Source organism: Megalops cyprinoides, chromosome 7 (assembly GCF_013368585.1).
Source record: "Megalops cyprinoides isolate fMegCyp1 chromosome 7, fMegCyp1.pri, whole genome shotgun sequence".
In the NCBI taxonomy this organism is placed as follows: Eukaryota; Metazoa; Chordata; class Actinopteri; order Elopiformes; family Megalopidae; genus Megalops; species Megalops cyprinoides.
Genome location: NC_050589.1, coordinates 27870600 through 27898148, shown reverse-complemented (window position 1 = coordinate 27898148; position 27549 = coordinate 27870600). Strand labels below are relative to the sequence as shown.

At 42.4% G+C, this 27549-nt stretch overlaps 1 protein-coding gene across 3 annotated transcripts in view; it reads right to left on the bottom strand.

Annotated features, from left to right (window-relative positions):
- Positions 1–90: 90 nt before the first annotated feature.
- LOC118780474 (synaptotagmin-2-like) overlaps positions 91–27549 on the bottom strand; it is a 93133-nt gene continuing 65674 nt past the window's right edge. For 2 of the 3 annotated variants that reach the window (XM_036532978.1, XM_036532977.1), the window contains 8 exons: positions 14396–14624; positions 13858–14018; positions 9469–9603; positions 8173–8340; positions 5630–5797; positions 4554–4671; positions 3569–3702; positions 91–3088 (listed from right to left, as the gene is read on the bottom strand). In XM_036532978.1, the coding sequence (XP_036388871.1) occupies positions 2873–3088; positions 3569–3702; positions 4554–4671; positions 5630–5797; positions 8173–8340; positions 9469–9603; positions 13858–14018; positions 14396–14597 (1302 nt within the window). In that variant the 5' untranslated portion in view covers positions 14598–14624 and the 3' untranslated portion in view covers positions 91–2872. The remainder of the gene's footprint in view (positions 3089–3568; positions 3703–4553; positions 4672–5629; positions 5798–8172; positions 8341–9468; positions 9604–13857; positions 14019–14395; positions 14625–27549) is intronic. The other variant, XM_036532979.1, reaches the window with a different exon arrangement.

Here is a 27549-nt window from a genome sequence, read left to right as displayed (position 1 = left end):
ATATTACTATTATTATTTTTGTACATTCTTTCCCGTACCCATTCATGGAAAATACATATTTATTTTATTTAGAAAATATACAGTCGGTGCATCTTTTTTTGTCCTCGTTTTATTATTAAAATGACAAATGACACGCACATACACAATAGATTTCTGCTTTGTTTCCAAAACATGCTGCTATTTACAGTATTGTATAGAAACATGCAGTATTAACAAATATGAACTATGTATATATAGGCAAAACTACACACCAATGGTTTGTTTGAATGCTTGCATGTTGTCTTTTATTGTTTAGTGTTGCTTTCCTGGGTCAACAGAGGTATGAGGTGACATGGAAATGTAATAACAAGCTCCAGAGCTTTGATGTGTTATTTTTGTGTCAGAACTTATCATATGTAGCAAGTGTTGGTGAAGTTACAGGGCAAAGCTCATGTTACATTTCATCAGCTATTAAAAAGAGGAGAAACATCCACCAATCATTAAGCTCAAGGGATAGCAAGGAAAATGTGAATATCTAAAGACCTTGATGAACCAATTTTAAAAGTCTGACAAACTTTTGGCCATTACAATCAAATCACAGTCTCCCATTATCCATTCTTGTGGTACTTTGCATTTGTGTGCAATGCCAGAAAGAATCCAAATGTGTTATATGAGAAGACATGCAGGCTTTTTAAGAAAATCAATGGGTATCAATTCACTGGCTTAAATTTTGATCTAGTTTGGTACGTGCATGGAGCAAAAATACCAAACGCACTTTGTTTTGCAATATCCATCCATATTTACATGGGAATGAAGCTTTTATTGCCAATTCATTTTCAAGGGCAATTCACATGAATCAAAGTAGCCTGTAACATTCTGCAGACAAGGTCTTTACAAACGTGTTACATGAATCAATTGTGTCAGTACAGTTCCTTGAACAGATCTTGTGTTCTGATCATGTGTTCTGTAATCATTATACAGAAGTATACAATCTGTGGAAAAGCTTCTTGCAAACAGATGGATTAAACAGTAGGGTCAATTGCAGTGTGGACGTGGACCAGGAAACAAACAAACAAACAAACAAACGAATAAATAAATAAATAAATAAATAATTTAAAAAGGGGTTTCAGCATGGAGGTGATATTTAGCTCTCTGTGAAATGCAAGGTGAGGTGAGCAGGAGCCTTTTACACTTTAAGCCCCCGTGACATTAAAGGGAGAATGAAATGTCCTATTCAGACCCAGACCAGTGCTCCCTGCGCGTAGTGAGTCCATTTAGCTGGTCGTTTAGCCACCTTGGGGGGGGGGTTTCGCATTCAAGGAGATGGCTGCTTTCATGCTGCAGGGCAGGTTTTGCTTGGTCCTCCAATGTAAATGCCATCACGTCCTGGGCTAGCTCTGGATTTTACATAACAGCACAAATTCAACCTGCTCCTGGATATTAAACAGCATATTGTATGCTATTACACCTCTTCCCTGAAACCCCAGATCTCAAATGGCTGCTGCACAGACCAGTGTGAATTAAGTCACAGGTCTGTAGAGAGGCATTTAAATGCATGTTCTAAAGGCAAAGGCATACATATGTCTCTGGCATCCTTTTGGTACACATTCGAAATAGATCAGGGATCTGTCGCTGGACCATTATTGGGTCCAGCCAACATAGATTAAAAATACTACAGTGCAAAACCAGGCAGACCAAGGAATAATGGCAATGCTGATCAAATAAAAATATCATCTAGTGCAATTTAATTCAGCAGTTTGGTAATTTATGCTTGAAACAAAGTTCACATAGCCAGGTGTACAGACTTAAAGCAGGGAAATACCCTGACAAACATCACATTTGCACTGTTCCTGAAATCCAGTCTTTAACACAGAGGTTATGATTGGCCGGAAGACATGGTTCTCCATAAAACATACCAAATCATAAACAATTCAGGCTATACAGTGGAAGCCTATGGGCTGATCAGTTGATCCACCTCAGGCTTTCATTTTGGCCAGTCTGGCTCAGCTGAATCCACTTAAAGAAACTGGAATCATGAAGTTTTACGCTTTGCAAACTTAGCGTTTTACAGTGCGCAGCCCCTACATCTATCACAAGCCACTCCTCTAGAGTGAGGGATTGGGGTTTCACTCCCAATCTTTCCCCCCAGACTGTACAGAACGCTCTGTTACTCTTCAGAAAGAATGGCATTTCTGAGCCCAGAGACATTTTCTCAACATTGTAGCTGAGATAGGTTGGATAGAAGAAACATAATAGAAAAAAAGTGACTGATTTATTGGTGGAATATTTTTCCCCTATCCCTCCTCTTTGCCCAGCCCTTGTAATGGACTGCAGTCATGAACCAGGTCTGCACAACAGCTGATTTATGTGTGGAGTTTGGGCAGGCACTTCATGAGTGAACCTGTCCTGACCAGGTCAAGCCCCAGACAGCAGTGTTGGCATGCTATTTCGGAAGGAAACAGAGCACACAGGCGAAGATGACACACGCACTGCTATACCCAGATCAATGCATGTTTTTCTCACTTTTCGGGCTGCAACCACATCCCCTATTTCCAAGCTTCAGTGCACCAGATCAGTTTCCCACCTCAGCTGCAAACAAACAATAATGTGACTTTCTACTTCCGAAGCAACATGCATTTTAAAGGATTACGAGTTGACCGGTACAGCCGCCTCCCCCCCTACTCTACACTCATTCTATGAATGGAAGTCGCTGAAGTCTATATAAAAAGGTTGTTCTTGTTAGTTGCTTAACATTTTTTTTGTTGTCATTTTTTTGTTCAGCTTTTACTTGAACATGTTTGCAGTGTTGGTAGCCCATGAATTTCATGCAGTGTAGGATATCGAGTAGGTTAGTCGGGGTGGGGGGCAGGGTGGGGGCGGGAGATGGGCGGGGTTACTTCTTGCCGGCCAGTGCTGCCAGGGTGGCGTCCACTTCCTCCTCTGGCTTGAGCGGGTGCCACTGGGCGATGGGGCGGCGCGGATTGGCCAGCATGTCGGACCAGTGCCTGAGCTCCGTGCCCGTCGCCTTGCTGCCCACAAAGATCTTCCCGATGGCGTCGTTCTTGCCGATCTTATCATAGTCCAGTACTGTGATCACGGCTTGGATTTTCTAGAGGGAAATTCGCATCAAAAACACATTTATCCTCAACCTCCCAGAACTAAGCAAAAGGAGCATATCATATCCTGTGGGAGCACATATGATGGCACATATCATTTCTGCCATGGCACCTGCTTTTATGATTCAGAAGACATAAGAAAATGACATTCTCTTTCCCAATGCTGGTGAATCTTTTATTGATGAGGCAAACTTTCTGATGCTCTAATGCATGGCTCCACTGGGAAAATGTCTTTGAAGTCTCTTTGAAAAAGGTATGATACTTCTGTATTGTACTGTACTATAGCTACAACTCTCAGTCTCCTTGGGGGGGGGGGGGTCTGTGTGTTCCATGTATGTATTTTCAGTCTGGTGTTTAAAATAGAATGAAATATAAATCTATCAATGTATGTATACAGTCTGTCAGATGGTGCTTAGGAGTGCCATAAGCATATAAACATGCAAGAGTTCACATTTGGCAGGAATGTGCTTTACCTGCATCTGCTCCAGAGGGATCTCAAAGCTGAACGATTCGTTGTAGTAGGGGTTCAGAGTGTTTTTCTTCACTGTGGTCTTCTTCTTCTTCAGCCTTTTGCCGTTCTGCAGAAGGTGGATCTTCACGTATGGATCTGCACAAAGGCAAGCCGACAAACACATTTACTGAAACAGCGTGAGAAGAATATGAAGGGTTAAAAGGTAATATTTAACTGACTAGAGCCAGTGTTTTTGATGGCCCCATGCAGACTCATTACATGAAAACAGTCCTTTTATCTTGCAAAGACAAGCATGTGCTGGCGACAGTTTGACTCAGTACCCTCCACTTAAAATGCAACTTCGTTATGTGCTTCATCTACGTTTAGTTCTGGCACTGTATATGATTCAGTTGAAAGCAATTCCCATTAACGGGTTTGCTGGAGTAGGCCATAGCTGGAATTTGCATAAAAAAATGTAGTCTAGACACAAAACACACAAGGCTAATTAGGCAAGTGTGTGGGGAGTGTTGGAACTTCACTGGTTTCAGTGAGGCAGTTTTGTTTTATTTATTTATTTATTTCCCTAAGCAACCAGCAGGTGGCGCCCAAAGGAAGCCTGCAGGGATTGCCTGTGGGAAGGACACAATGGAGGAAAGTGCTTGCAAAGCTACGCAGGCACCAGAACCACAGGGCAATCTGAGCATCCTTAGGGACATTATAATGCACACCGGCACACAAATCCTAACCAGTCAGTCTAATCATTTCCCTGCTCGCATCCGCCATTCATCTGAGGCAGCATTTTGAATTAGACACCCAGCAAAGCCCGCAATGATCCTCTCGGTGTAATTGGCTGCCTGCATGTCGGTAAGTGACGCTGTCGGTCTGTGTGTGTAGCATGTGTGATTGCGCTCGCTGCTCCTCACTCACTCTGTCTCCTGCGGCGCGGTGCAGTGTGCCCCAGCCTACCGCTTGTGTGGTTATGTACCTTGAAGCGAGCATTTGTTTACCTGACAGTCCACCCACGTCCATCTTCTTGAGATTTTTGGCTTCCAGAATGCAGATGGTGAGCTTCCCGGCGGTGGGGACGTAGCGGAGAGAGATGCAGATGTCCCCCAGCTTCTCGGGCTATTTCAATACAGTAGCACAGAGTGAGGGCGATACACACACATGCACACATGCGTATGCACATGTATAGCACCACCTACTCATAGAAGGGTTTTTGCTTTGTTTTTACTATCTTCCACATAGAAGAAAAATAGTAAATGTAGAGTAAAGACATCAAAACTATGAAATAACACAAATGGAATTATGCGTTGGCAAAAAAAAGTGTTGAACAAATCAAAACTATCTTATAAACAATTTGGAAAGAAATTCTTACACAGGCATCAACTTCAGTATTTATATTTGTCTAAGACACAAATTTCAAGCTTTTAAGCACAAGTCTTTAGATCAAATGTCTTTGAATGCATGCTTCTTATTATCTTAATCAGGCATGTCCAGACTATTTACTAGTACTGTACACACATGCACACATAGATGCAGCCATCATATAAACACACACACACACACACACACACACACACACACACACACACACACACACACACACACACACACACACACTTTTAGTTCCCCTGAAATTCCTTTTTTTGCCAGTGCTACCACTTCCATAAGTATTGTGGTAATATTTGTATTCATCATTTTCAGAGAAGGAGCTCATTAGAATGGGAATTGTTTATAAATTTGATGAAAGTGTTATGAGCAGAAGATCAATAGGAAACTCTCACCATGAATATTTGTATTTACCAAATCAATTTTAAACATCTAAATGGGTTTATAAACATAATGCAACAAAGGAGTTGAGACATACATTTGTCAATAATCAAATTAAGGTTCTTAATTTAGTTTAACTGGTTATTCATTATTGCAGAACAGTCATTATGTATTTCAGTTGCCTATAAACCATCTGGCTATCTTATCACTTCTTAATAAATCCATTAAATCCTCTAATTTGTTGCTCATTTTTCTAAATATTTGCAATCTGCTCTGATGATGGGAAATGAGAATGGGACTCAGGGTGTACCTCCTCTTTCTCTGCGCTTTCCAGGTCTCTCCACTCCTCGATGGGCTGACCGAGATCCACGGTGTTCATGGGCAGCTTCACCTCACCGATGATGTCGTGTTTGGAGAAGCGGTCAAAGTCATAGACAGACATCACAAGGGTCTTCCCACCAAGCTCCTGGTAGGGAACCTGGACGACAGCCAATCATAAGCAGTTAGATATGAGTATTATGAGTGAGTGCTATTTCTGAGTTTCACAGAATTATTAATGAATATATTTCTGACACAACAACATACAGCATATAACAAAAATGGCTAATCTAATGCTACCTCTCTAACCAAAATGTTTCGTTAGTCTGTTCATACTTTGTAATGATATTTAAGGTATCTTTTCTAGAAGAAATGAAGCATGGGTATTTCAGTGTTCAGCAGTTTGTTTAATTATGAGGAATCCTTGTCAGTTTAGTTCGCTAGTTAACAGTCTGTCAATGGTGCTTTATTGGTAAATAGCCAGCTGACTAGCAAACCACTAGCCACCTGAATAACTGGTCCATAAAGGGAAAACAATCTTGACAGCCATTGAATTTGTGGGGATCATTTACAATATTTAAGGATATTTGCCTTTGACTTGTTTCCCACAGTCCGCTCCTCTGCATTGTTCTTCTTCTTCAGATTAGAAGAGTTGTTGCTGGACTGGGATGATAGGTCATTCTGTTCCATGCAGAACAGTGGCTTTCTGCCCATGCATCTGCACCAGTGGGAGTTAGCAGGGCCAAGCTGAGCGCTCCACAGACAGTCGCCCCGGATGGCTGCTGGAAGGGGCTGCCCTGCGCCCCTCTGCCAGAGCTCTCCTGGCCGCCTGTCTGCAATCTGAATGGTGTGCTCAGCCTAAAGACCATCTCCCAGAGAATAGGGCTGCTTGATCTCCTCCTGATAGAAGGGCTGCATCAGCACACAGTTGTAGAGGGGGGTGGGGGGTGTTGGGGGAGGGTGTTTTGCAGCATTCTCCTCTAACTGGATTCCTTCTCCCCGGCACGAGCTTGAAAGGCATCGTTTTATTGCTGGCCAAGCATAGCTTTTCAATCAGACGTCGCTGCCAGCACCCGGCTGGACCTCAGCAATAATGAGCCCGGGAAACAGCCGCTTGCACACGCTTCGAAAAAGCTGCCAAGCCGGCCGCCTGCGGCTCATGTGTCCCCGCCACACACCGCAATCATATTAAAGTGAGCGTATGTATTATTCAGTCGCAAAATCAGCTATATGAAAGCTGTGGAGTTGCCCTAGAAGTGGTAGGGTTCCAAAGCAAACAAACAGGGATATATGTAGTTTCCTTCCTAATGGAGTGGTCTACTTCATTTTCAGGTCTGCAGGACAGGAATCATGCAGGCTGGAGGGTTCCGTACATCCAGACTGAAAAGGAAGCTTTTTATTCTATGATTTTTATGTTTTAAGTACGGGCATGCATGATTGAAAATTCCATCCTCCAGTTAAAGACATAAGCCAGCCCCAGCTTTTTTACCAGCCAGAGCAAATAAACAAAAAACAACCCAAGACCCTGTAGGCAAGGCTATACACTACACCATTATGTTACGCCATGTATACTGCATACATGTGTTGCACAATAAAATATTAGTTGATTTATTGCAATATGAATCATTGTACATTATGAAAATCCAGTTTGCCATAACACAATCTATATTATTCTTTAAAATATCACCTTACGTAAGAGGGGTGCTGCAGTGGTGAAATGGACAGTGCTGATGCATTAAATCTCATCATGGATATCAAATGTCACTTTTTTTCCCTTTTCGGAACATCTGATATTGACACATGATACAGTCCGGAATGTTTCATATTGATATTTCCCTCGACCAGGGAAAATGTGGGACCAGAAGAGAATTTTGTTAGCTGTTGTTGCACGGTGAGAAATTGAGGGAGATGTTCTTGGCTTACAGGATGCACTTCATAACGATCAACCATGCATGTAAGTGTGTGATATTTAGCCTATAATATGTTATTGAAATATATCACTTTTGTCAGGTATTCTCCTCTAAGAGAAAAGTTATTTCCTGAATTTACGTGACTGAACTTAAGAACCTCATCAAAACAGTTTCTTGACTTAATTTGGTCACAACTGAAGAGCAGCGATACCATATGACTATCGAAATGCAAGCATCCTGGGAGGGTGCAGAGGCCTGGGCTGTGATGTAATTGCAAGCTCACTATTCAGAGAGGTCCTTCCTGTGGTGGTATCGGTGACTCCCCAAGACAGATGGGAATCTCCGGTCAAATGTGTTATCTGAGCCTGTGGCTGAACAGGCTGTCGGAAGAATCGTAACGACGTAGCAGTGTAGCACACACAGACATGTGACACCTGTACAGGATGCTTCCCCTCCCATCAAGAAACATGGCCTCCTGACCCACAGGAGCCACCAGACTGGGTAGGATTGTATGGATTTTATAAGCACCAGACCAATGAAAAGGAAATAAAAGCTTATAAAAGGCTTTTTTACTGCACATGAAATACATGTTATAACACCCAGGCCAGTGAGTGAATTGGCTTACCTTGAAAACGAAGGACTCATTGAAGACAGGATTGAGGGTTTTCTTGTGCACCTTGGTGTCAAACTTTTTCTTCTTGTCGGGCAGGAGGAAGACCTTGACGTACGGGTCCGAGGTGCCGCCTGTATCCATGGAGATAAGGTCAGCCGCCTGAAGGATGCCCACCGTGAGCTGGAGAGAGAGGGGACAGAGGGGACATGGGTCAGTGCGCAGTCACACAGAAGACACGCAGCTGCTGTCTTGGACCACATCACGCACACAGGAGGCGTGGGGCATCTGTTGCCCTCAGATGCACTGTTACAATCTTTACGAATGACAGAGCCAACCTCCACTCATTCTCCCAGGCTGAAGTATGCATCTCGTAAACTGATAGATATAAATATAAAGGATTGTTTATAGCTCAGATTACTTGAGATACGCCTCTAAGCATTCACTTAGTGACAGTGTCATCATTCTTCCATCCCATTTATTTTTGTAAGCAAGGCTCACTATCAACTCCTTCTGCACAGATTTTACAGATTATCTCCAGTGCAAAATGCATTATCTTATTTTCATATTTGCTGAGATGTTTTATTGAGCAAGACTCACTGTTCCCCCATTCTATTAAAAGTTTATGCAAGTATTCATTCAACTAAATTCAATACTGTTTATCTGTATTGTGGTTAAATTCGTATTTGTATATGAATTTACTTTAGGTCTGTGGCCTTAAATTAGCCTTGATTTTCTTCTCCTTTCTTTAACTGCACCTCCAGTGTCCACAAATTATGGTCCATATAGATAACTATGGGTCTGTGGGAGTGTGTTTAAGGCAGAATTTCATTGCAATCTTGCTGTCTTTCCTCAATTTTACATGCAAATGTCCAGGTTTACGTTTCCTGTTAAAATGACTTACATACACACACACACACACACACACACATACACACACATATATATATATATATATATATATATATATATATATATATATATATATATATATATATATATATATATATATATATATATATATATATATATTCTCCTATATACACACACATATATAATTATATACATATAACATATATAATCGATTTTCAACCCGAATCGATTTTCAACCTGTCACTTGTAAAGTTTAGGACAGTCTCCACATTCCCTTTTTGTTGTTAGCTTTATCTCTAATGGCCTGGCATTCATAATAATTCATTCATCACATACCTGAAATAATATTTTAGCCTTCACACAATAACACTGAGGATGACAGACTTTCCCACACTTCAGGTTCATATGTAAACAAGGGTGATATTTCTTGGGACTGACCTTGTTGTCCTGGAAATCATAATCCAGTGAGTACTGCAGCTTTCCTAGCTTCTCCACCTCTTTCTCCTCTTCCTCCTTCTCGTCTCCAGTGAGGCCCGTCTCTGCATCATCATCATCGTCGTCATCCTGTTGTTTCTGCAGCGGAAAACCAGAGAGACGGAGCGTGGCGTCAGGACCGCACTTTGTCACGGCGCACTGAAGGAGCTCCTCTCCCTGATTAGACGCGCGGCGCCTTACCTGACTCCCACCCTGCTCGCCCGGTGCTAAAGCACCTGCTCATTGTCGCTAGCGCAATCATTCAGCAATGGATGTTTCAACATGACTTGATTTCACACTTTCCTCAGGTGACACATTTTTCGATACACACTGTGTGTAGGCTTTTTGTTAGGGCAGTGTGGAAAATATGTTTTGTGTAATATGGTAAAATGCTGATTGCTTTGATTTTTACACTGTGGTAGCAGCAACCAATTTTATTTTGTCACTGACTTGTATTCTCAGTATGCTAATGAAATCACCAACTTGAATTTCATTGGATGAGCCGTGCTTGGTGGGGAATCGACTATTGAAACAGCTGTAGCCTGTTGTATAACACTGCCTGGACTGAAGGGCCCATTTCATATTGATCAGATGGAGGCATTTCGATACGTAGGCAGGCACAAACGCACAACACAAGGCAGTGGACGGTTATGACCAGCCCTTCTGAGATCTGTCTCCACCGATCAGAAAACACATGACTAAAAGCAAAGACAAAGCACCAAGCCTGAACTCCATCTGTCTATAGAATATTAATCTCCCTCAGAGACTCTGGCTCAGACAGTTTGAGTTCAGAATGTACCAAAAAATCTCACACTCAGCTCTTCTAGCATGCTGGGAAGATATGGTGTAAAGCTGGCAGCAGTTTTGGCTGATCAAGGTGATAAAGTATAGAGGTTCATTTCTGAGCAGTTCAAACACCCTGGCAGAAGAGATATGTTTCCTCACCCTGTCCTCAATCATCTGAAACAATCTGCCACTTTACCACAGTCACAGCTTCAACATTAAATTTTGATTATTCTCATTGTTATTTGTTGCACATCTACTATATATATATATATATATATATATATATATATGCATAAAATGCGCATAGTGTACAGTATTTAACAAAATGCGGTACAAAAAAATTCCCATTACAGCCAATATTTAAATTGTTCACACTGACAAGAATGTTATCAATGCATAGCCTGCCTGAGCCATTTTTTCATCATTGTTACATCAGTATGCAAATTAAATTCAGGGACTGATTTGAGCCTGGATATACTAAATTCCAATATGTCTTCAATAAATTACATCCCACTGCAAAATATCAAATAGGCAAAGTCCAGCTGATAAGGCTCTCTTATTCTCCGACCTAGCTCGACTACCCTTGGGACATGAAACAAAACGAAACGTGCCATGACTGCAAGAGTCAGCAAAACATCGGGTGCTTGCCTCTCAATGCCTTTCTCAAAAACTATAATTTTTTTCTTTAAATAAAGGATTTCACAAAAACACAGGGGTCAATGACAATAACATTTTCAACCACAGTGTCAACCACAGCCACAGCCTCAAACAATACCTTGACTAAGGCGATATCCAACAGGATGAGCAATAGCTATTCTTTATGATAGTAGCAGCTACCTTCCTATCCAAATTTTGCACAACCATAGTACAGCAGCCGTTCACAGGCTTCTGATGACCAAAAAAGATGCCTGCATCTCAAAGCCACATCAGAAGAAAGGAGGAGCTAAGCATGCAAACTGAAAGTGAAATCTTCCTAATCAAGCCCCGACTCTCTTTAGTCAGCCACTTTTGTCCTTCTGTCCAACACTCTTGGCCACAGGTTCATAGACAGTCAGCTGTCTTACTGAATTCATTGGAGAGGACAGGAATGATGTCAGTGCCATAACCTATATCCTTAAACACAGTTCACTCACAGGCCATACTCACTGTGATACTGTACCTCATCCCGACAGCCATTTTCCTCATTGGCACATGCCAAGCTGCTGTACATTGAAATTAGAGCACTTCAGATATTTTGAAAATTCCCCTTTATCATGAAGCCATTCACAGAACTATCAGGCCAAATATACCGCTTTCCTTGATTTCTGAAGAAAGGAAGGCACAATGGTTCTCACTGGAGATATTGTACTTATTATAGTGTCAAACCTAAAAATATAAAGACCGTCTTATTAGTATGAAAACCATCACATCAGGCAGCATCTCTGATTTTGTTGCCTGTTTGTTGTTCCTTTACTAGCAGTTGGTAAATGCAGTGCACAAAAGCCTTAGAAAATTTGAAAGACATTAAAAATACTGTATTCACGTATGAGGCCTTTTTACATCATGGGTCAGCCAGGAAAGTTACTCTCAAGTCAGGTTGTGGTCATTCCTCAGCATCTACTTAAAGGGCAGATCTTGGGTTTTGTCAAGAGCATGGATGACTTTATCTGGCTGTGATCTCCAGACATGTGTCCAGCTGAGCTCACAGCTAATTTAATTTGTGAAAGAGAGATGCCAGCATTACTTTAACATATTCGCGACTTTAAAATATATCCACGGTATTTATAAATACCATTTTTTCTTCACAAAATGGTTTTACTGCTAAAACAACTTTCATCTTGTCATCCAGTTGCTGAAGAATTAAATTGCATCTGGCACATATTCCACAGATTGTTAAATAAGGTCATAAACATATGCCAGCAACATGTTCAGAGATCATTGTTAGGGTAGTACACCACAATTCTTGACAAACAGCCAATTGTGTCCTTTAAACATGCAGGTTAGTGAACACTCATGAGTTGCTTCTGTGCACTTTCATCCAAACCTTCAACGTCAGCATGACCTTAATGATTGACATTGTTTTGCATGTCTTTCAAAAAAAAAAAAAAAAGCTCAGAGTAAGGCATGTTTCCCCTGCCTTCAAGAGTCTCATTGTTCTCACAGCCCAAACTGTAGCCCAAACGGTCCTGGGAGACATGGCAATTTGTGCGGCATATCAGTCAGGTGGAATGAGAGGCAGTGTATTGCTCCTCTTGGTCCTGAGGAACCAGCAGTGGGTAAAGCTTGCAGGCGTAAAAAAGGAAGCCGTGGCTTTCATTCCCATCCAACCCCTTGCCTGAGCTTACACCCCCGCCGCCAGAGAGGGGCGCCGTGAGCTGTTCACCTACCGTAGAGCGGAGAGGTCCACGACAGTCAAGATACACGGCGCACACAAAAGACACAAAGCAGAAGGAGGGAGAACAGAGAGAGAGGGAGAGATTGAACTCACAGACACCAGCGAAGGAAAATTCCACAGAGACAGTCAGCGACATTGCGGGCCGCAGCTGAGAAACGACACACCGTTATGCCACCAGTACGAAGTACCCCCATTTGCTGCCTTTAAAAGCACTCTTTAAGTACTTGAGTCTCTGCCAAATAGTCAGTGTTTATTGTGATAAACTGTAGGGCTGATGCAGAAGATTGTTAATGATATCAGCAACAAAGAGCTGCAGCATTCAGGGCATTTTTTTTTCTTTTTTCAAGGGCAAGGACTTTAATTTTTTTCCTGCTGTCTACAAAATTACTTCATTTTACATTGTGTCAATGGTTTCTTTCTGATTCACTGGCATGGGGATGAGCTATTGTTCTAAGAGCAGTGCTCAGCTCACCAGAGCAATCTGACTTAATTGGTAAAAGTCCATTTGAAAGACATGTTATTTCCCCTCCATGCAGGAGTGTGTCATTTCTCTAACAGGTCCCAAAGCACATGGACATCCAGCGCTCACATTTCTCCAAATACGAGATTTCAGAGCAGAAGAAATTAACAGGGAAAAGCAGGGGGGAGAAGGAGATGGGGGGGGGGGGGGGCTTCCTTCCCTGAGCTCTCCTACTGAACCAAGTTTCAAATGACCTATTAAATCTTTTATATCACATGAGTTGTAAATCACTAAAAAAAAGCTTTGGTTCATGTACAGTGAATGCCAGGTGGAGGCCTATACCTACTCCAGTGAAGCTGCGGATGAACACGGCACCTCTACTGATACTCCAGCATATATACGAAGGCAAAGAGGTCCAGATCCAGCTGATTCAGCGTGGTGCTATTCACTTTGCTGTCCCTTTCTCCTTAACTACGCTCTGCTGGGTCATCTTATCTATCCATCATCATGTCAGGTTCAGCCACAGCTTTTCAGTCCAAACCCAGGTTACTGTTTCTGAGAGTAGGATTAAACTAAGTTTTGATTACTTTCTGTACGAGAGTTATGTAACCTCAGTCAGCTTTAAGATCTTTCTTAAGTTGGTGGCTATGCAAAGTGAGTAACTCAGAACGAGTCTGGAGGGACGCCCTACGGGGAGAGTGAGAGTGAGGGGATGGCCCCGGGTGTGCCATACCTCGCCCCCCTTCATGTTCTTCATGCTCATGTCGCCCTTGCCCTTCTTGCCCTTTTTGTTCTTCTTCTTCTTACAGCAGCACTTCTTGATAATGCAGAAACAGCAGGTGAGGATGAGGAGGCCGGCTACCACGGCGATGGCGATGAGGGCCCAGGGAGGTACTGACACACAAGGGAGACAAAGGGTTAAAAACCTCAGTGCAAAGGAGTCGCCCCACTGCATTGCAGAACGTGATCAGAGGAAGGATGCTAGGTGCCTCCAGGACAGAACAGACCTTTTTATTTGTACCAGGTGCTCCTTTCCTAAATAATGTTAGCACTGATTACAGAGGAAAACACAATCTTGTTATTTCGCCTGCCAAAGATCGATAGAAAAATCAGTGTGTATAATTTGAAAGTGACAGGTTCACAGCTGTGGGCAAATCATGCCATTTCTTCCATAAGGTCTCCGTGATCTTGACATGAGGGTACAACCTTTCAGTCCGGGGGCTATTCGCACCATGCAGAGTGAGATTAGTGAAAGCTAGCCAGGAACTCACGTGGGATCTTGTCGATCTCATTTAGGAACTTGTTTTTGATCTCCTCGAAGACGTCGTTCTTGTTGACGGGCCCCTCGGACTCGGTGGAGTTGTCGGCCACGGTGGAGACGGCAGGTGCCGGGGCCATCGTCATAGTGCTGGTGCCAGTGGGCTCAGGGCCCATAATGGCTGCCGGCTTGTTCTTGAATATGTTCCACTTCATCCTCGATGGCTAGGCCACACGTAGTCCCTGCAAGCAATGAGCACATACACAAAGCTGCTTTAAATGTCCACATATATTGTGTTATACACACTGTTACTCACTATTTATAAAGAGTGCTATTTAAGTAAGAAGTGTTAATGATTATATAATAACATATTACAGTGGAAAAAAGTCCTTCACACCCATGACTGTCTGTCTGAACTGAGCTCCAAAAGGCCAGATACCAAGCTGAAACTATTAGAAGTTTGACAATATGCATTCCATTGTGAAGGCTAAACTTTAAACTTTAGCTAAGTACACTCCCATGTCAAGGTTAACACTGATCAAAGCAAAGGGGAATTCAGTGTTCACGCTGAGACGCGGAGATTCTTCTGTAATTTTGGGAGTAGAGTGGACAGACAAAAGGATGTGTCATTGCTCTTCCTTTGATGTGACGGAGATCTGGCTTTTGTCTAATGAGGGGCATGAGTGAATAATTTAGGAAGTGGTGTTACACATAGATAATCTTTTTATCACTCACTTGGTGAGAGTGGTTATAGATGTACTGCCTTAGAATAACTTTAGACTGTGTTGTGCAAGCCCGGGATGCACAACACAAATGGCACATTGAAAATAACTGTAGTACAGGGAAAAACAAGAATGAAAACAATTTCAGGGAATGGAGCCTGTCTCTCACAGGCACACTAAATATTGGGGACACTCATAGGCACTTGCTCTCTAATGCTTTTTGTTTTCCTCCACCTTGCTCTGACCACTGTGAAACTCTCCCTCTTTCAGTTTGTCAAACTGAATAAAAGTTAACTTCCACATATTGTGAGCAGCATACACTTGTCCTAGTCTTGAAAAATGTTCAATGTTCATGTGAACAGTTAATACCCTGTTCACATGTTTTTTTTTTTTTTTTTCCAATTAGTGAACTGATTGCTGTGGACATTCCCCTGCTTGGCTGTTTTTGAAGCTGGAAGAAAATTTTGTCCCACTTGCTCTGATTACTAAGCTTTTATCCCGGTCTGAAGGCTGTTCTGCAGTGTCTCTTCACGGGGGTGTGGTTAAAGCATTGAGAGGATTCTGGTTTTAACCTGCCCAAATGATTTCTCCTGTCTGGAAGGGGTCATGCTTTTTTGTTTGTCCTTCCTCACGCCGCACTTACATTTACAGAAAGTGTCTAACTGGTTGCTGTCCTATCAGTCACATGCACCTCTTGGCAAGGGCATAGGTAGGCAGAAGCACAATGAAACTGCCGTTATGGTTGAGTTGAGCCTCAAAAAGGTGAGGTTATCATGACTTTTTTCCTGGGAATTCATGACACAATTGGCCTATTGAAGATAGGGCTAGACATTTCCACTCTCTATTCAATCCATTGTTAAATCCTTAAATTGAGCATTATTATTATTATTATTATGTATTCCCTGATAAGGTACCTGCACAAGAAAAAAGCTTTCTCATATACTGAGTAGATTTCAAATTAAGACAATTGCTTTGTCTTCTTTTGTTGTCCTTTTTTTCCTTCAGATATGGCAGCTACAGTCAATTATGCATGCCAAAGTAAAACAATGTTCATGTTGAGACAATTACTTCAACAACCATTCCCTTCAGGAGGGTTCACTGAATTGCCTACATTACAGCAATAATTGCTGCTTTGATTAATAGCATGTTAAGATTTTGTGGGCTGGGAATTTGCATGGGTTTAACAGGTGACATTATACCCCTACACATTATACCTCTGTTTGTTTGCTGCTGAAGTGCGAACCACTAGTGTCTACATATGTGCTCATTTGAGTTCAGCAGCTCTGTTGTGTGGGGGTCAAGCTGAGGGCTATAGCCTAATGATCAGATGTGATACTCACATTGCACAAGCAAAAAGAAAGCTCCATTTCAGAGAGAACAGGTCTCTTAGGCTGTTAGCCCCGGCACAAATTGCATTATGAGTTTTGTTTTTGTTTTTTTTTTGTTTTTTTTACAGAAAAAGTTCAATAGTTACATAAAAGACTTATTTACGTAAACACTTGTCTCATCCTCATTAAGACCCACAGCACAGAAGGGATATGCAGATATGTCTGAATTTTATCACATACGTTTCATAACTGTGAGGAGTACACGGAAGCTTTTAAAAATAGATAGGGGCATTAACACATCCCAACATCAAGCCAGGAAACATTTATGATTATTCCAGTTTCAGTTATGTCTTATTTATTCATTTTTAATCAGTCTCCCTTCACCGGTCAGGAAGGAAACAGCTTGTTGGTTCTGTTCTGATGTTCTGCACTGTCTGTTCAGAGACCTGCTGGGATATTTTGGTCACTGAAAATTGTTTTTTTTTTTTATTATTTTTTTTCCAGAGATAACCTGAAAGACCTTGAATCACATGGCCTGATGCGAAAGCGCTCGTCACGGCTGGACAGAGAAGTGCTCACCGCAGTGTAAAGCGAATGCTGGCCAGTGAAGCACGGATCACCGTCCCCTGCCGAGCATTGACAGCTGGGCCTATGGCTAATGTACGGTGTCACCAAAGCACTTTAGCAGAGGTTATGGCTGTCCTCATCTGCATTGGTGCATGTGTGAGTAGGGGTGAGTACCGGGGAACCACCTAGGTTCAATGTGATGGATATGTCCGGTAGAGTGCTCCATTCAACACATCCTACACAGTTTCTGTCTTTTCCTCAGAGACTACAAAGATCGAATAGCTTCCTTTAAAATCAATGACTGAATGCAAGCCTCAGACTTGCGCAGGGGTAGGTGTGCGTCACAGTATGTTAAACAACCGTGCTATGATTGCAGGGCTCTCTGGTGAGAGATTTATTTCTCTCTGCGACGCCCTACGTGAAAAGAGTGGGGGGGGGGGAATTGAATTGAAGTTTAGAGAGTTGTTGTGGCCACGCTTTTGATTTAATCTGCTTTCGGGTTGGCCGGTGGGTCCCCCGGACAAGAGGTGTTTGTGTTGCTTTATGGCCGCTATTATCCAGGCTTTTACGAGCTGCTCTTTCAGTTACTCTTAAAGAATTTTAAACAAAAAGGGAAGAATAGGCTATTAAATCGCATGAATAAAATACGCTGTTGTTTTTTTTTCCCTCCTGCCACTAGTCTTTGGCTTCCCTCTGTTTGTTGGGGACGCATTATCTCTGAGGCCACAAAAAAGTCCAGGATTGGTCAGCTTACAGACAATCCCGTCTGTTGAGCCTGACAATGCGAGAGAAGTTTGTAAAAGCCTCTGTTTTTGTTGGGCTCTGAGGGACATGGGTATGGAACGGTTCCTGGCTTCTGGATTTTTCATTATTTTCGCCGTCCCTTGCAAATCGTGGGATGGGAATCGTAGCCAGGATCCGGTGGTCATTAGTCAACATCATCTAACTGCTCTCTGCCGCGAGGGGCTACTCTGCCTCAGAATGTGCTGTGGAATTGGAAGCCACTGAAGTGTGTCTGTGGCTCAATTTGCTGAAAACAGCACACGAGCAAAGTGTTATTCATCCCTCTCAAGGAGTAAGTACACAAGAAAATGTGCTTGCAGTGACTCAATGGTGCAACAAAACAGTCCCTTAAAGAGAAATAAGTACACGGTTATCTCTACATAATGATGCGGTGTCCAGTCCCTTGGATAGAGAATCATTGAGCAAGCAAGGCCAACAAGGTGTTCTTTAACAAGCTCAGCTGATGACACTACCATGTATGGAATATATACTTCGTTTTTATAAACCCAACAAACACCATGACAAAGAGACACGTATAACCTACATTATAAGGCTCTCAGGAAGTAGTGTAGTTTTACTGAAGCTGATCACGAAGAGCATGAAATATTAATGGATGTGAATAATGTGAAATACTGATGGCCCAGACATCCAATCCGTTGAGGGGCGCCTTTTGGGCAGCCTCGGGTGGTGGGGACTGATTATGCGGCAGCACAAATCAATGTTCAATGAACGGCTGAGGCAGGGCCGAGTAACTGCGGGCTTGTAGGATGAGTTGTGCCGCAATGAGCGCTGGCTTCCTGAATGGTGCAGTGTGAGATCTGGGGATTTAATAGGCTCGTATATCCCCCGAGCTGTTTCTCACAGTGCCTGCATACACTGCTATTGCTCAAGGTGAGGCTGAGGCTGATTTTGGCTTCTCCTCTATACAGGCATAAGAAGATTTCACAAGCACACAAACACACACACACACACACACACAATGACTCAGATCTGTGAATCCTTAATAATATGTAAATATGCTCGAATTAATGATATTTTTCATCAAAGCCTTTATCTCGATCATCAGCGCGTAGGGTGCTGCGTATTGAGTCTCAGGATGCCAAGGTCATATTTGCATAGTTATAAACTGCTTTAAAAAAGGGGGGAGGCATATTTAATCAAACCTGAGTGCAGAACACTCTGTCCCAAAGTGGTGCTGCAAAACATTAGAGGGGACTGCCTTTCAACCCTGCCACTAAGTGGGGCCCAGGCGCCCCACCTGGCAGTCTTCAGAGGCGCCAGGTGAAATTAGGCCCGTTCCATAAAATATGCGTGGAGGTAAAATGAACAGGATCGGCTCTGGCTTAAGTGTGTGTGTGTGTGTGTGTGTGTGTGAGAGAGAGAGAATGAGTAGGAGAGAGAGGGGAGAAGATGTTGCAGTGTCTTGTGCTCAGCTGGACAAGGAGGTGATAGGAATCCTGAAAAGGATGTCTGATTTATTCATATGGAACAGAGGGAGCAGCTGGGAAGCCTGTGTAGAGTCATTGGGAACTGCGTGCTTTGTTTATTCGGGACAACCCCGTAGCAGTTTCTGCCACTAAATCAATATTGGCGTCTATTACGTACGACACAGGGCTGTCGAGCATGTCTGTCCAAACACCCAGGGCATTGTAGCGCCCGGGGCTGGATGTACTGTTGAACAGACAGCCCCAGTGACTCAGAGAGTTCCTCTGCCGTTTCCCCTTGCTGTGATGTCACAGTAAAACTACACGCAGGTTCTCCTGTCAATCATCCAGATATGCATAACAGACAGCACTGCTCATTTTGTCATAACTCAAAATTACTGATATGCATAATATGCATGTTCTCACTCGTGACAACCAATATTACATAGCCAGGATTTGAGAAAACTTCAATTTTACAAATTTGATTAAAGTATATTCCTTGAGAAAGGATATTGTTTCTATGGTTTATACAGAAAATGAGATATGCAGCTAAGAACAGTGAAGTACGGAAGGATGCAGATGTGTGATCCAACCATAAAGTCAATAGGACATTAGAAAAGAACAATGTAAATATTAAAAAGCAAAACAAATTTGCCTTCAGAATGTTTATGATAACTGTGATACCTGTCTTACAAGAGCATGCCTTTTTCAGCTCAAGATGATGTAAATGAAAACACTGTCATACCATATGATTGATTAATTTATTGATTAATTGTTTGCTTGACCTGAATGGCTTTGTTTTTGGTAGTGTGCCCAGCTTAAAACAGCAATGTCAGATGTCACTAATGACCAAACATGTGCCAATGTCTGACTATTTCATTGTTGAGAGGGGCTACCTGAGGCCCTTACTACAGTAATGGAAGATCATTGCTTTTTTTATCTGTTCTTTATGTGATTTATGGTGCTGAATACTTCCTTTTCAAAGGTGTACATTTGGGAGTACTTGACTGCTCCAATAAACTAAACATGCTCCTCCCTCCCCCAAAGTCTTTCACTCTCACTCTCCCTCTGTCTCACTGTCACTCTTTCTCATGCATTAGTAAGCAAACAGAAAAGACAATCTTGGCTCTACTGAATCAACAGAACACAAGTAGTCCAGCAATTCTGGAACTGTGTGACATTGTGCAAATACAACCAGTACTTACAAGACTTCTACATGTGAGTGAAATACAACTACTGCCACAGCCATCACTACTACTACTACTATTACTACTACTACTACTACTACTACTACTACTACTACTACTACTAATAATAATAATAATAATAATAATAATAATAATTCATTGTTTTGCGCTCAGTTATCAGCTATTACTGAGAGGTATGTGCTACTGCTACTGAATTTTGAACAAAAGCAGATGAGTTATTCTTGAAGGATTTCAGAAATGTATGAACAGCAACATAGACGATGAATATTAATAAAACCAAACTTACAGTAACTGCATTATTTTTCCCAGCACATAATAAATAGAAATATAAATATGATTGAAATGAGTAACTGATGTCACTGGCCTGGTTTATAGCTATTCAGAGGTATATTCAGAAGTATACTGCCTGCATCAATATGCTACGTTACCCGTATTTTTAAAACAAATTCAGTCCTAGAGATGCTAATAATCTAACCGATTTCATTTATCTATGTTATTTTAGTATTGAAATGGGGATGTCTTTTCTTTTGTATGCCCCTGGGTATATACCAAAAAGTAGTAAAACAAAGACATTTTTACTTGACAACAAATTCACTTCATTTGCCAGATTCAATCAGATGAGGCTGGTTGGTTCTAAAAGAAATGAATAAGGCATGAGAATGAGAATGGGTGTTTTTCCTCATTCTTTGCTTTTTAATGACCAAAGAAACTCTCCTCAGAATTTCCTAAGGTAAGAATTTACCAAATTCATAGCACCAACAGGAAGATAATAGAGTTGCTAATCATCAGAATGGGATTGGTTATAGCTGCTGACCTTCTTGTTCATTTTCCAAGGTGAAAGGAATGCATGTGATCCCCCCCCCGCACTGCAGGAGGCTTCTGTCCAGACCACCGCCGAACGTCAAACTTCACTATCAATGCAATCAAGCAGAATTTGAATCTCCTAATTAACCACGCTATGCTGGTCGAGGATGAGGAATTCACGAGAGAACTTTGAGAAGCCACTTGAAGATGCCTGTGGGTTGAACAAGCTTCCATAATTACTTTGCCACTGTCAGACAATCTCTGGCAAACTTGCTTATGGCTGCATACTGGATAATTGCATACTTCCTTTTATTAGGAGTCATTTGTCTAAAAAAAAAAAAAAGCCCATGCGCACACACACAGAAAAATGACACATTCTAGCAAAAAGCACAAAACTTTAAGAAATATAATATAATGAAAATAGAAGATAATAATATTGCAGGAGATGACAACCACTTTGCATGCCCTTGCACACTGGGTAATTGACAGCATGGAAGAAGGGAGCGTGGGTCGAAAAGAGATTTCCAATAACGGAGGTGCCGCTGCCTGGCAACTTTTCCGCAGTGCATTGTGGGAGGGGGGTCCTTTGGCCTGATTAGTACGCTGGTTAGTCTTTCCCGTTAATAAGCTTAGGAGAATGAACAATCACAGTGCAGCTGTTCCATTTCGCCACAACAAGTATCCTGACAATAGATAATTAAGGGGTCTGTGACCGATTGGCCAAGTCCTTTGTTTCTATCCATGGCCAGACAAACTTGCCTCCCCTTCCACTTGGTGCAGCTGTTCGCAGGGCCACTGCCAGCGATCCAGCGGCATCCAGACAAGCAGATTATTTCAATTCCCAGATTTCCTTCTGCGCTTTCTGTGAATCTCTGCTGCCAGAAGCCATGATTTAACTTAGCAAAGGGGGGACGATTGTTTACCCTCTATCTGTGCATCGATCGCACAACGCTCTGGCGCTTTGATGAAGAAACTGGTGACGTGCTTACATTGGCAGGGGGTTTAGCCAATTTGGCCGCGAGTATCCAGGCGGCAAATGAAAGAACTGGACCGTGCAGGCTGAGCAAAAAAGATTCCGCCCGATCCACTCGAGCTGTGCAGGGCCAGAAGAGGTAATGGGCTGCTGGGTTATGTGGCCAACTGGACTTCCATTTCAAGGGGTGACTCAGTTGATTTAATATGACCTTATGGAAGGGAGACTCCCTTAATGTCTACAGTTTAAATTAATGAGGGACAGGGGTATGTACTGGTGTTAGCTAGGACACTGTGGCCCAGACAGTGCTAAGCGCCAGCCAACAAGAGCATCTCTGGGGACGTGCGTGTGGCGGTGACTGTTTCTGAGTCACAGGAATAAAAGCAGGTAGCATGACATAAACTAACTTGGAACTGGCACATAAAATCAGAACAGCAGCAACCCAAGAAAGCATGTCAGGGCTTTATATTACCAAGTGAAAGCATGATATTGCTGGAAAATCTATTAATTGAGTTCAAGGGGCATCAGAAATTAAAAAAAAAATAAAAAATAGTCTTCAAATACCAAGCTGATCTGCAGGCAAATTAGTCTTGGGACACGTCCTTTGGTTGGAGCGCTTATCTTCTCTTCCAAAACTTTTTTGCAAATGATATATTATGTATTATAAGCTATCATTCTGAGTAGAAAACACATAGTGCTTAGTCACATCATCTTGCTTGGAAAACACGATGAGTGTGAATGTGTGATGTGAACTGTCAAAAGCAAACACAACTCCCGGGCTCAGCTTCTTGTACAGTGTTTATAACACCCCACTAAGTGTACGCTCAAGGTCTGCTGACACAGAAGTTAATTAAAAAACAAATAGCAATTATTTTGAGGTGTGACATTATGCATTTTACTACTCACAAACATTTTAAAAAGCTCAAACACAATGCACAAAGCACAATGGAAAACAACACAGTTCCTGTTTTTGAAAACTGGAATTCAAAGAGACCTTTCCACGAAGTTAGCCTTTAGCTATTGGTAATACGGTCATTGATAGAGCCACATTAGATTTCATTACAGGGCCAAAAGAGAGAGGCTGAACAGGTAAGATGCAGTCAAACATGATTCAGTAGTGTCATGAACTCCAAGCTGACCAAGGCAGATACCTGTAACTATGGGAACTCGTTAAATCTACAGAATGCAAAGGGGGTAAGAAGACACCATGTATCAACCGGTTCTCCTCCAAACTGTCATCAGAGAAAAAACATTTTCAATGAAACATTTTTTCCTCAATGAGGAGCCAAGCTATAGGTTTTCTGTCAGCTTTTCCTCTCAGAAAAAAATAATTGGATAATTTTTTTTTTATAATGGGATAAAAATAATAAAATGGGAAGCTCTTGTGTAGAGCTGTAATAGGATTACCATGGATATTACAGGTAAACGTTTTTCCCGTTTAACCTTTGAAGGTAAGATAGAGAGGCCGAGTTAGATTTGCCAATTTTATGTGCATGTAACTTTAAACGGAGTGGTTATGATTATTATTAAATATTGCTTGACATTGTATCAGGTGATTATTTTGGAAAATCTTTAATGTGTTTCTTGGCAGCAGTAATGTGCCTGAACAAATGCTCTGAGTGTTAAGTCAGCTTACAACTGCAGAGATGGCATTTTCACCAAATGCACAATGTCAATACCAGGAACAGTGTTGCGTGTGGCAAAAACTCTAGTGCAAAGGCTTTGCAGTTGGTTGTGGTTGTTTAAAATGTCAAACAATCTGCAATGCAAAATGACCCCATGCACGTAACACAACAGCTCCAAGACTACCCATCAGCCATGAGGATCATTAGCTCCATTGTGAGATTTCCTGTTTTACATAAGATCTAACAATCTGGCCATGATCAATGGCCTGAAAAACTGAAACACATTAAAGCACTATGCCTCCAACATTTGATTTCTGTCTGCAAATCCAATAGCTTGCCTGAGGCAAACCGGGTCCATTTCCCAGCCAGGCCTTTGCTTCCAGTTTGCGCTTGGTCCATGGTTACAATGTTCTTTGAATGAAGACAAACACATACAAATACAGACACACAGACACACACACACACACACATACACACACACACACACACACAGACATACACACACACACAGACAAACACTGTGGCAGAAAGTGCTGAGCAGTAGAGAGGTGAGAGGCATTGATGCCGAATGTGCTCTCCTTCAGTACTCTTCCTTTGTAACAGGACTGAAGGGTCATGCACTGTACGGCTGTTTGAACGATAGGAGGAATTGTGGCTTTTGAAGTTGAAAGTCCTCTTTGCGCATTGTTCCACATGAGGGGAGCGCAGCCAGGCTTTGGCTAATCCCTTCAGGCACCTGCACAACCCGAACTGGGGGGATTGCCTCTCTGGGTGGGGACAAATGTGGTCACTTGCCGGGATGTGAAAACACTGAACTGGCTATCACATCACCCATGGGGTGGGGGGGGTGGGGGGGGGCTGATGAAGAGAGCCAGGAAGGCATGCAATCGATCTGTCCAAATCCATCTCAACAATGAGGCACAAAGGAATCCACCCCCCACCCACCCCGCAACAGACTTTTTTTGACAAGGAGTTATAACCATGACTCAGGTTGCCCTCTCCTCACAAATCTAATGTTCCCATGGCAACACATGACAGCCACAGGGAAGAGGGCAGGCAGGGCCAATCAGAGACAGACAACCTCAAGAAGAGAGAGACTTTAGAGACCTGGGTCAATGAAGGCTATCATTTTCCAGGTTGACTGCATAATGACAGAATGGTTATATGTGAGAATCAATTTTCAGCATGTTTCTTTTTTTTTGTAAATGCATATAGCTTGCCAGTCTCATCCTTGAAAGTCTTTGATGTTTTGGAATCTAACACCAACTTTCACTGATTCTCATAACTATCACATTTGAGGGGTAATAGATATTATTTGTGTAGGTCACACACTAGGCTAAAGTTAATGAGGAGTGCTGAGAGCATGGTGACTCCCAGCCAGCCATGTTTAACGTCTTTATTTTGTGAAATGATTGATGAAAATGTGCAGATAGGTATTGCAGCACACACTGCAATATTTGCAAATGGTAAAAAAAGGACAAATGACAAGGATGATTGCAGATAATAAAGCCATAAGGGTTGAGAAGTAGAGTAAGAATGAAGTGCTGGCCTGAGAGCAGGAGTTTGATTCACAGTGCTGCTTTTTTTGGATCAAAAAGCAACCACATGATTATAATTTCTGCTAAAAAGACAAACAAAATGAATGGTCAATCTGTGGAGATTGGCTGGCAGATAAAATAATGCATTCATCTATCCAAAAAAAAAAAGAGTGGTCTATACAAACATGCTTGATGTGACAAAGGCAGGCTTTGGAACACTTGACCAAGGAGGAGGGCTGGAACAGTGCTTGTCCCCACACCATCGATGCAGGCATCATTTAAGTAAAAGCATTTGTTTAATCATGAAAGCACTTTCAGTTCATGGGGCGAGCTTTGACCTAGCTTAGATGTAGCCCCAAATGACAGGGATGTAGCAATGAGATGGAGTGCATCGCCTGACTAAGGCCTTTGCATCTTCTGCCACATGACAGCATGGGGCCTGGCTCACTGCTGCAGTCTCATAATTCTGTTTCATTAATTAAAGTCTGTAATTGAATTAATAGGCAGCCTCCAGCTGTCTCAGAGTAGTCACTGAGAGCAGTCCTTGCTCCGCCACCCAAACTAGTCGCCGCTCTGTCTGCTGTTGCGGGGCTGGCAATGACCTGGCCATGGCAGAACCAATTCTTTTCCGAAGGAGACGAAAGGCATAAAGAGAAATGATACACAGAAGATTATGCCATGGATCCTCATTTTGACATGTGTCAGACTACACAGTGGAGATCAGCAGACAAATCAGGTGGTAGGTTTGGACAGCCTGCCTGACTCACCTATGAAAACAGTGGATCAAACCCTTTCAGCTTACACTATTTCACACTCTGAGGCATTTGTCACAAAGTCCAGTCCGAGCCTACCACTAGCTCCATCCACCCGAACTGCCAAGTGAACTTCAGTGATGCAGAGCTGGTGAAATGTTTTTATTTTTCCCTTTGGTGTTGGACAACTTTTTCTGCCACCATTTATAAGTTTCCCAGCAATGTAGTAAAGGCCCTGTGACAGGGACTTGAGCAATGAATCTCTGGAATGCCTTAGGATGACTTTGCAGAGTTGTTACTCTCCAGTGTCCCACTGCAAACCCCTGCACCCCCATCATTACAGTGTCCACCTGCGTGACGCCTCGGGCGGGGCCAAGGTGACATTTGCACAGTCACAGAGCCATTGATCGACACCGCTCTGCCATTATCTCTGCTCCAGTGGCTCCCCCCGGGAGGGGACATTTGCAGTAACACAAGCACATATCCCCCCCCCCCCCCCCCCCAGCACTTTGTGTACACAGACTGCTAAGCCTTCACAAACACCGGCGACAAAAATCAATGCCCTGAGAGTGATGTGGCAGAAACCGATAGCCGACAGGAACAATGACAACCCATGTCTGAACTTTCATCAGACTTGTAATACAGTGAAATCCATTAATTAAGAGACATTCCTCACCAAAGTTGAAGTGATGATGTAATATGATCCTTAAAAATGCAACATGTGTTTCTGGAATGATCCTGTCATTCAAGGCATGGAGACCTAATTTATGTTGGGTAATAGAGAGAGGAATTATCCAAGATTTTACTTGGGGGGGGGTTGGGGCTGGGTGGAGGGCCTGATATCCCCAAAACATCACATCATGTCTCCAGCATAGCTCCAGATAGCAGACATATAAAGTTACTGGTTTTGTGAAAACTGTTATTTGGCCATTATCAGTGGAGCAAAGGCTTGGCATTAACATTGGAGGTGAAGGCTGAGGTGAGGTACAGTACGATCCATTTCAGCGTTAAATATGCTATCCACACCTTGTGGATCACACACTTGCAAAAAAAAAAAAAACAGTTGGGACTGTCTGAGTCTGAGTACCAACTCCATTATTATAAGATGTCAGCAGAGATTCTGAAGTAGACACAACTAGAATAGGAGCCCAGATGTTCTAATGGCTTCTGTTTCAATTCGGCTGACTAACAAGATCTGAAATCACGACTGTGTAACTAGACCTTCTCACGTTGTTGGCTAATGTCCCAAATCTTGGAGTTTTAGATGGGCATCAAGTTCTACTTTTCGTCTGTGGACCATAGATCCTTTTATATCCATTTTTGGCATTCTATCAGGAAATGTAACCCTCACTTTGGGAGTCTTGCCTTTGAATGTGGCACATCAAGTTTCACAACACTCAAGATATTAGACTGTGGTGACACATTGAGAAGGAATACCTCATT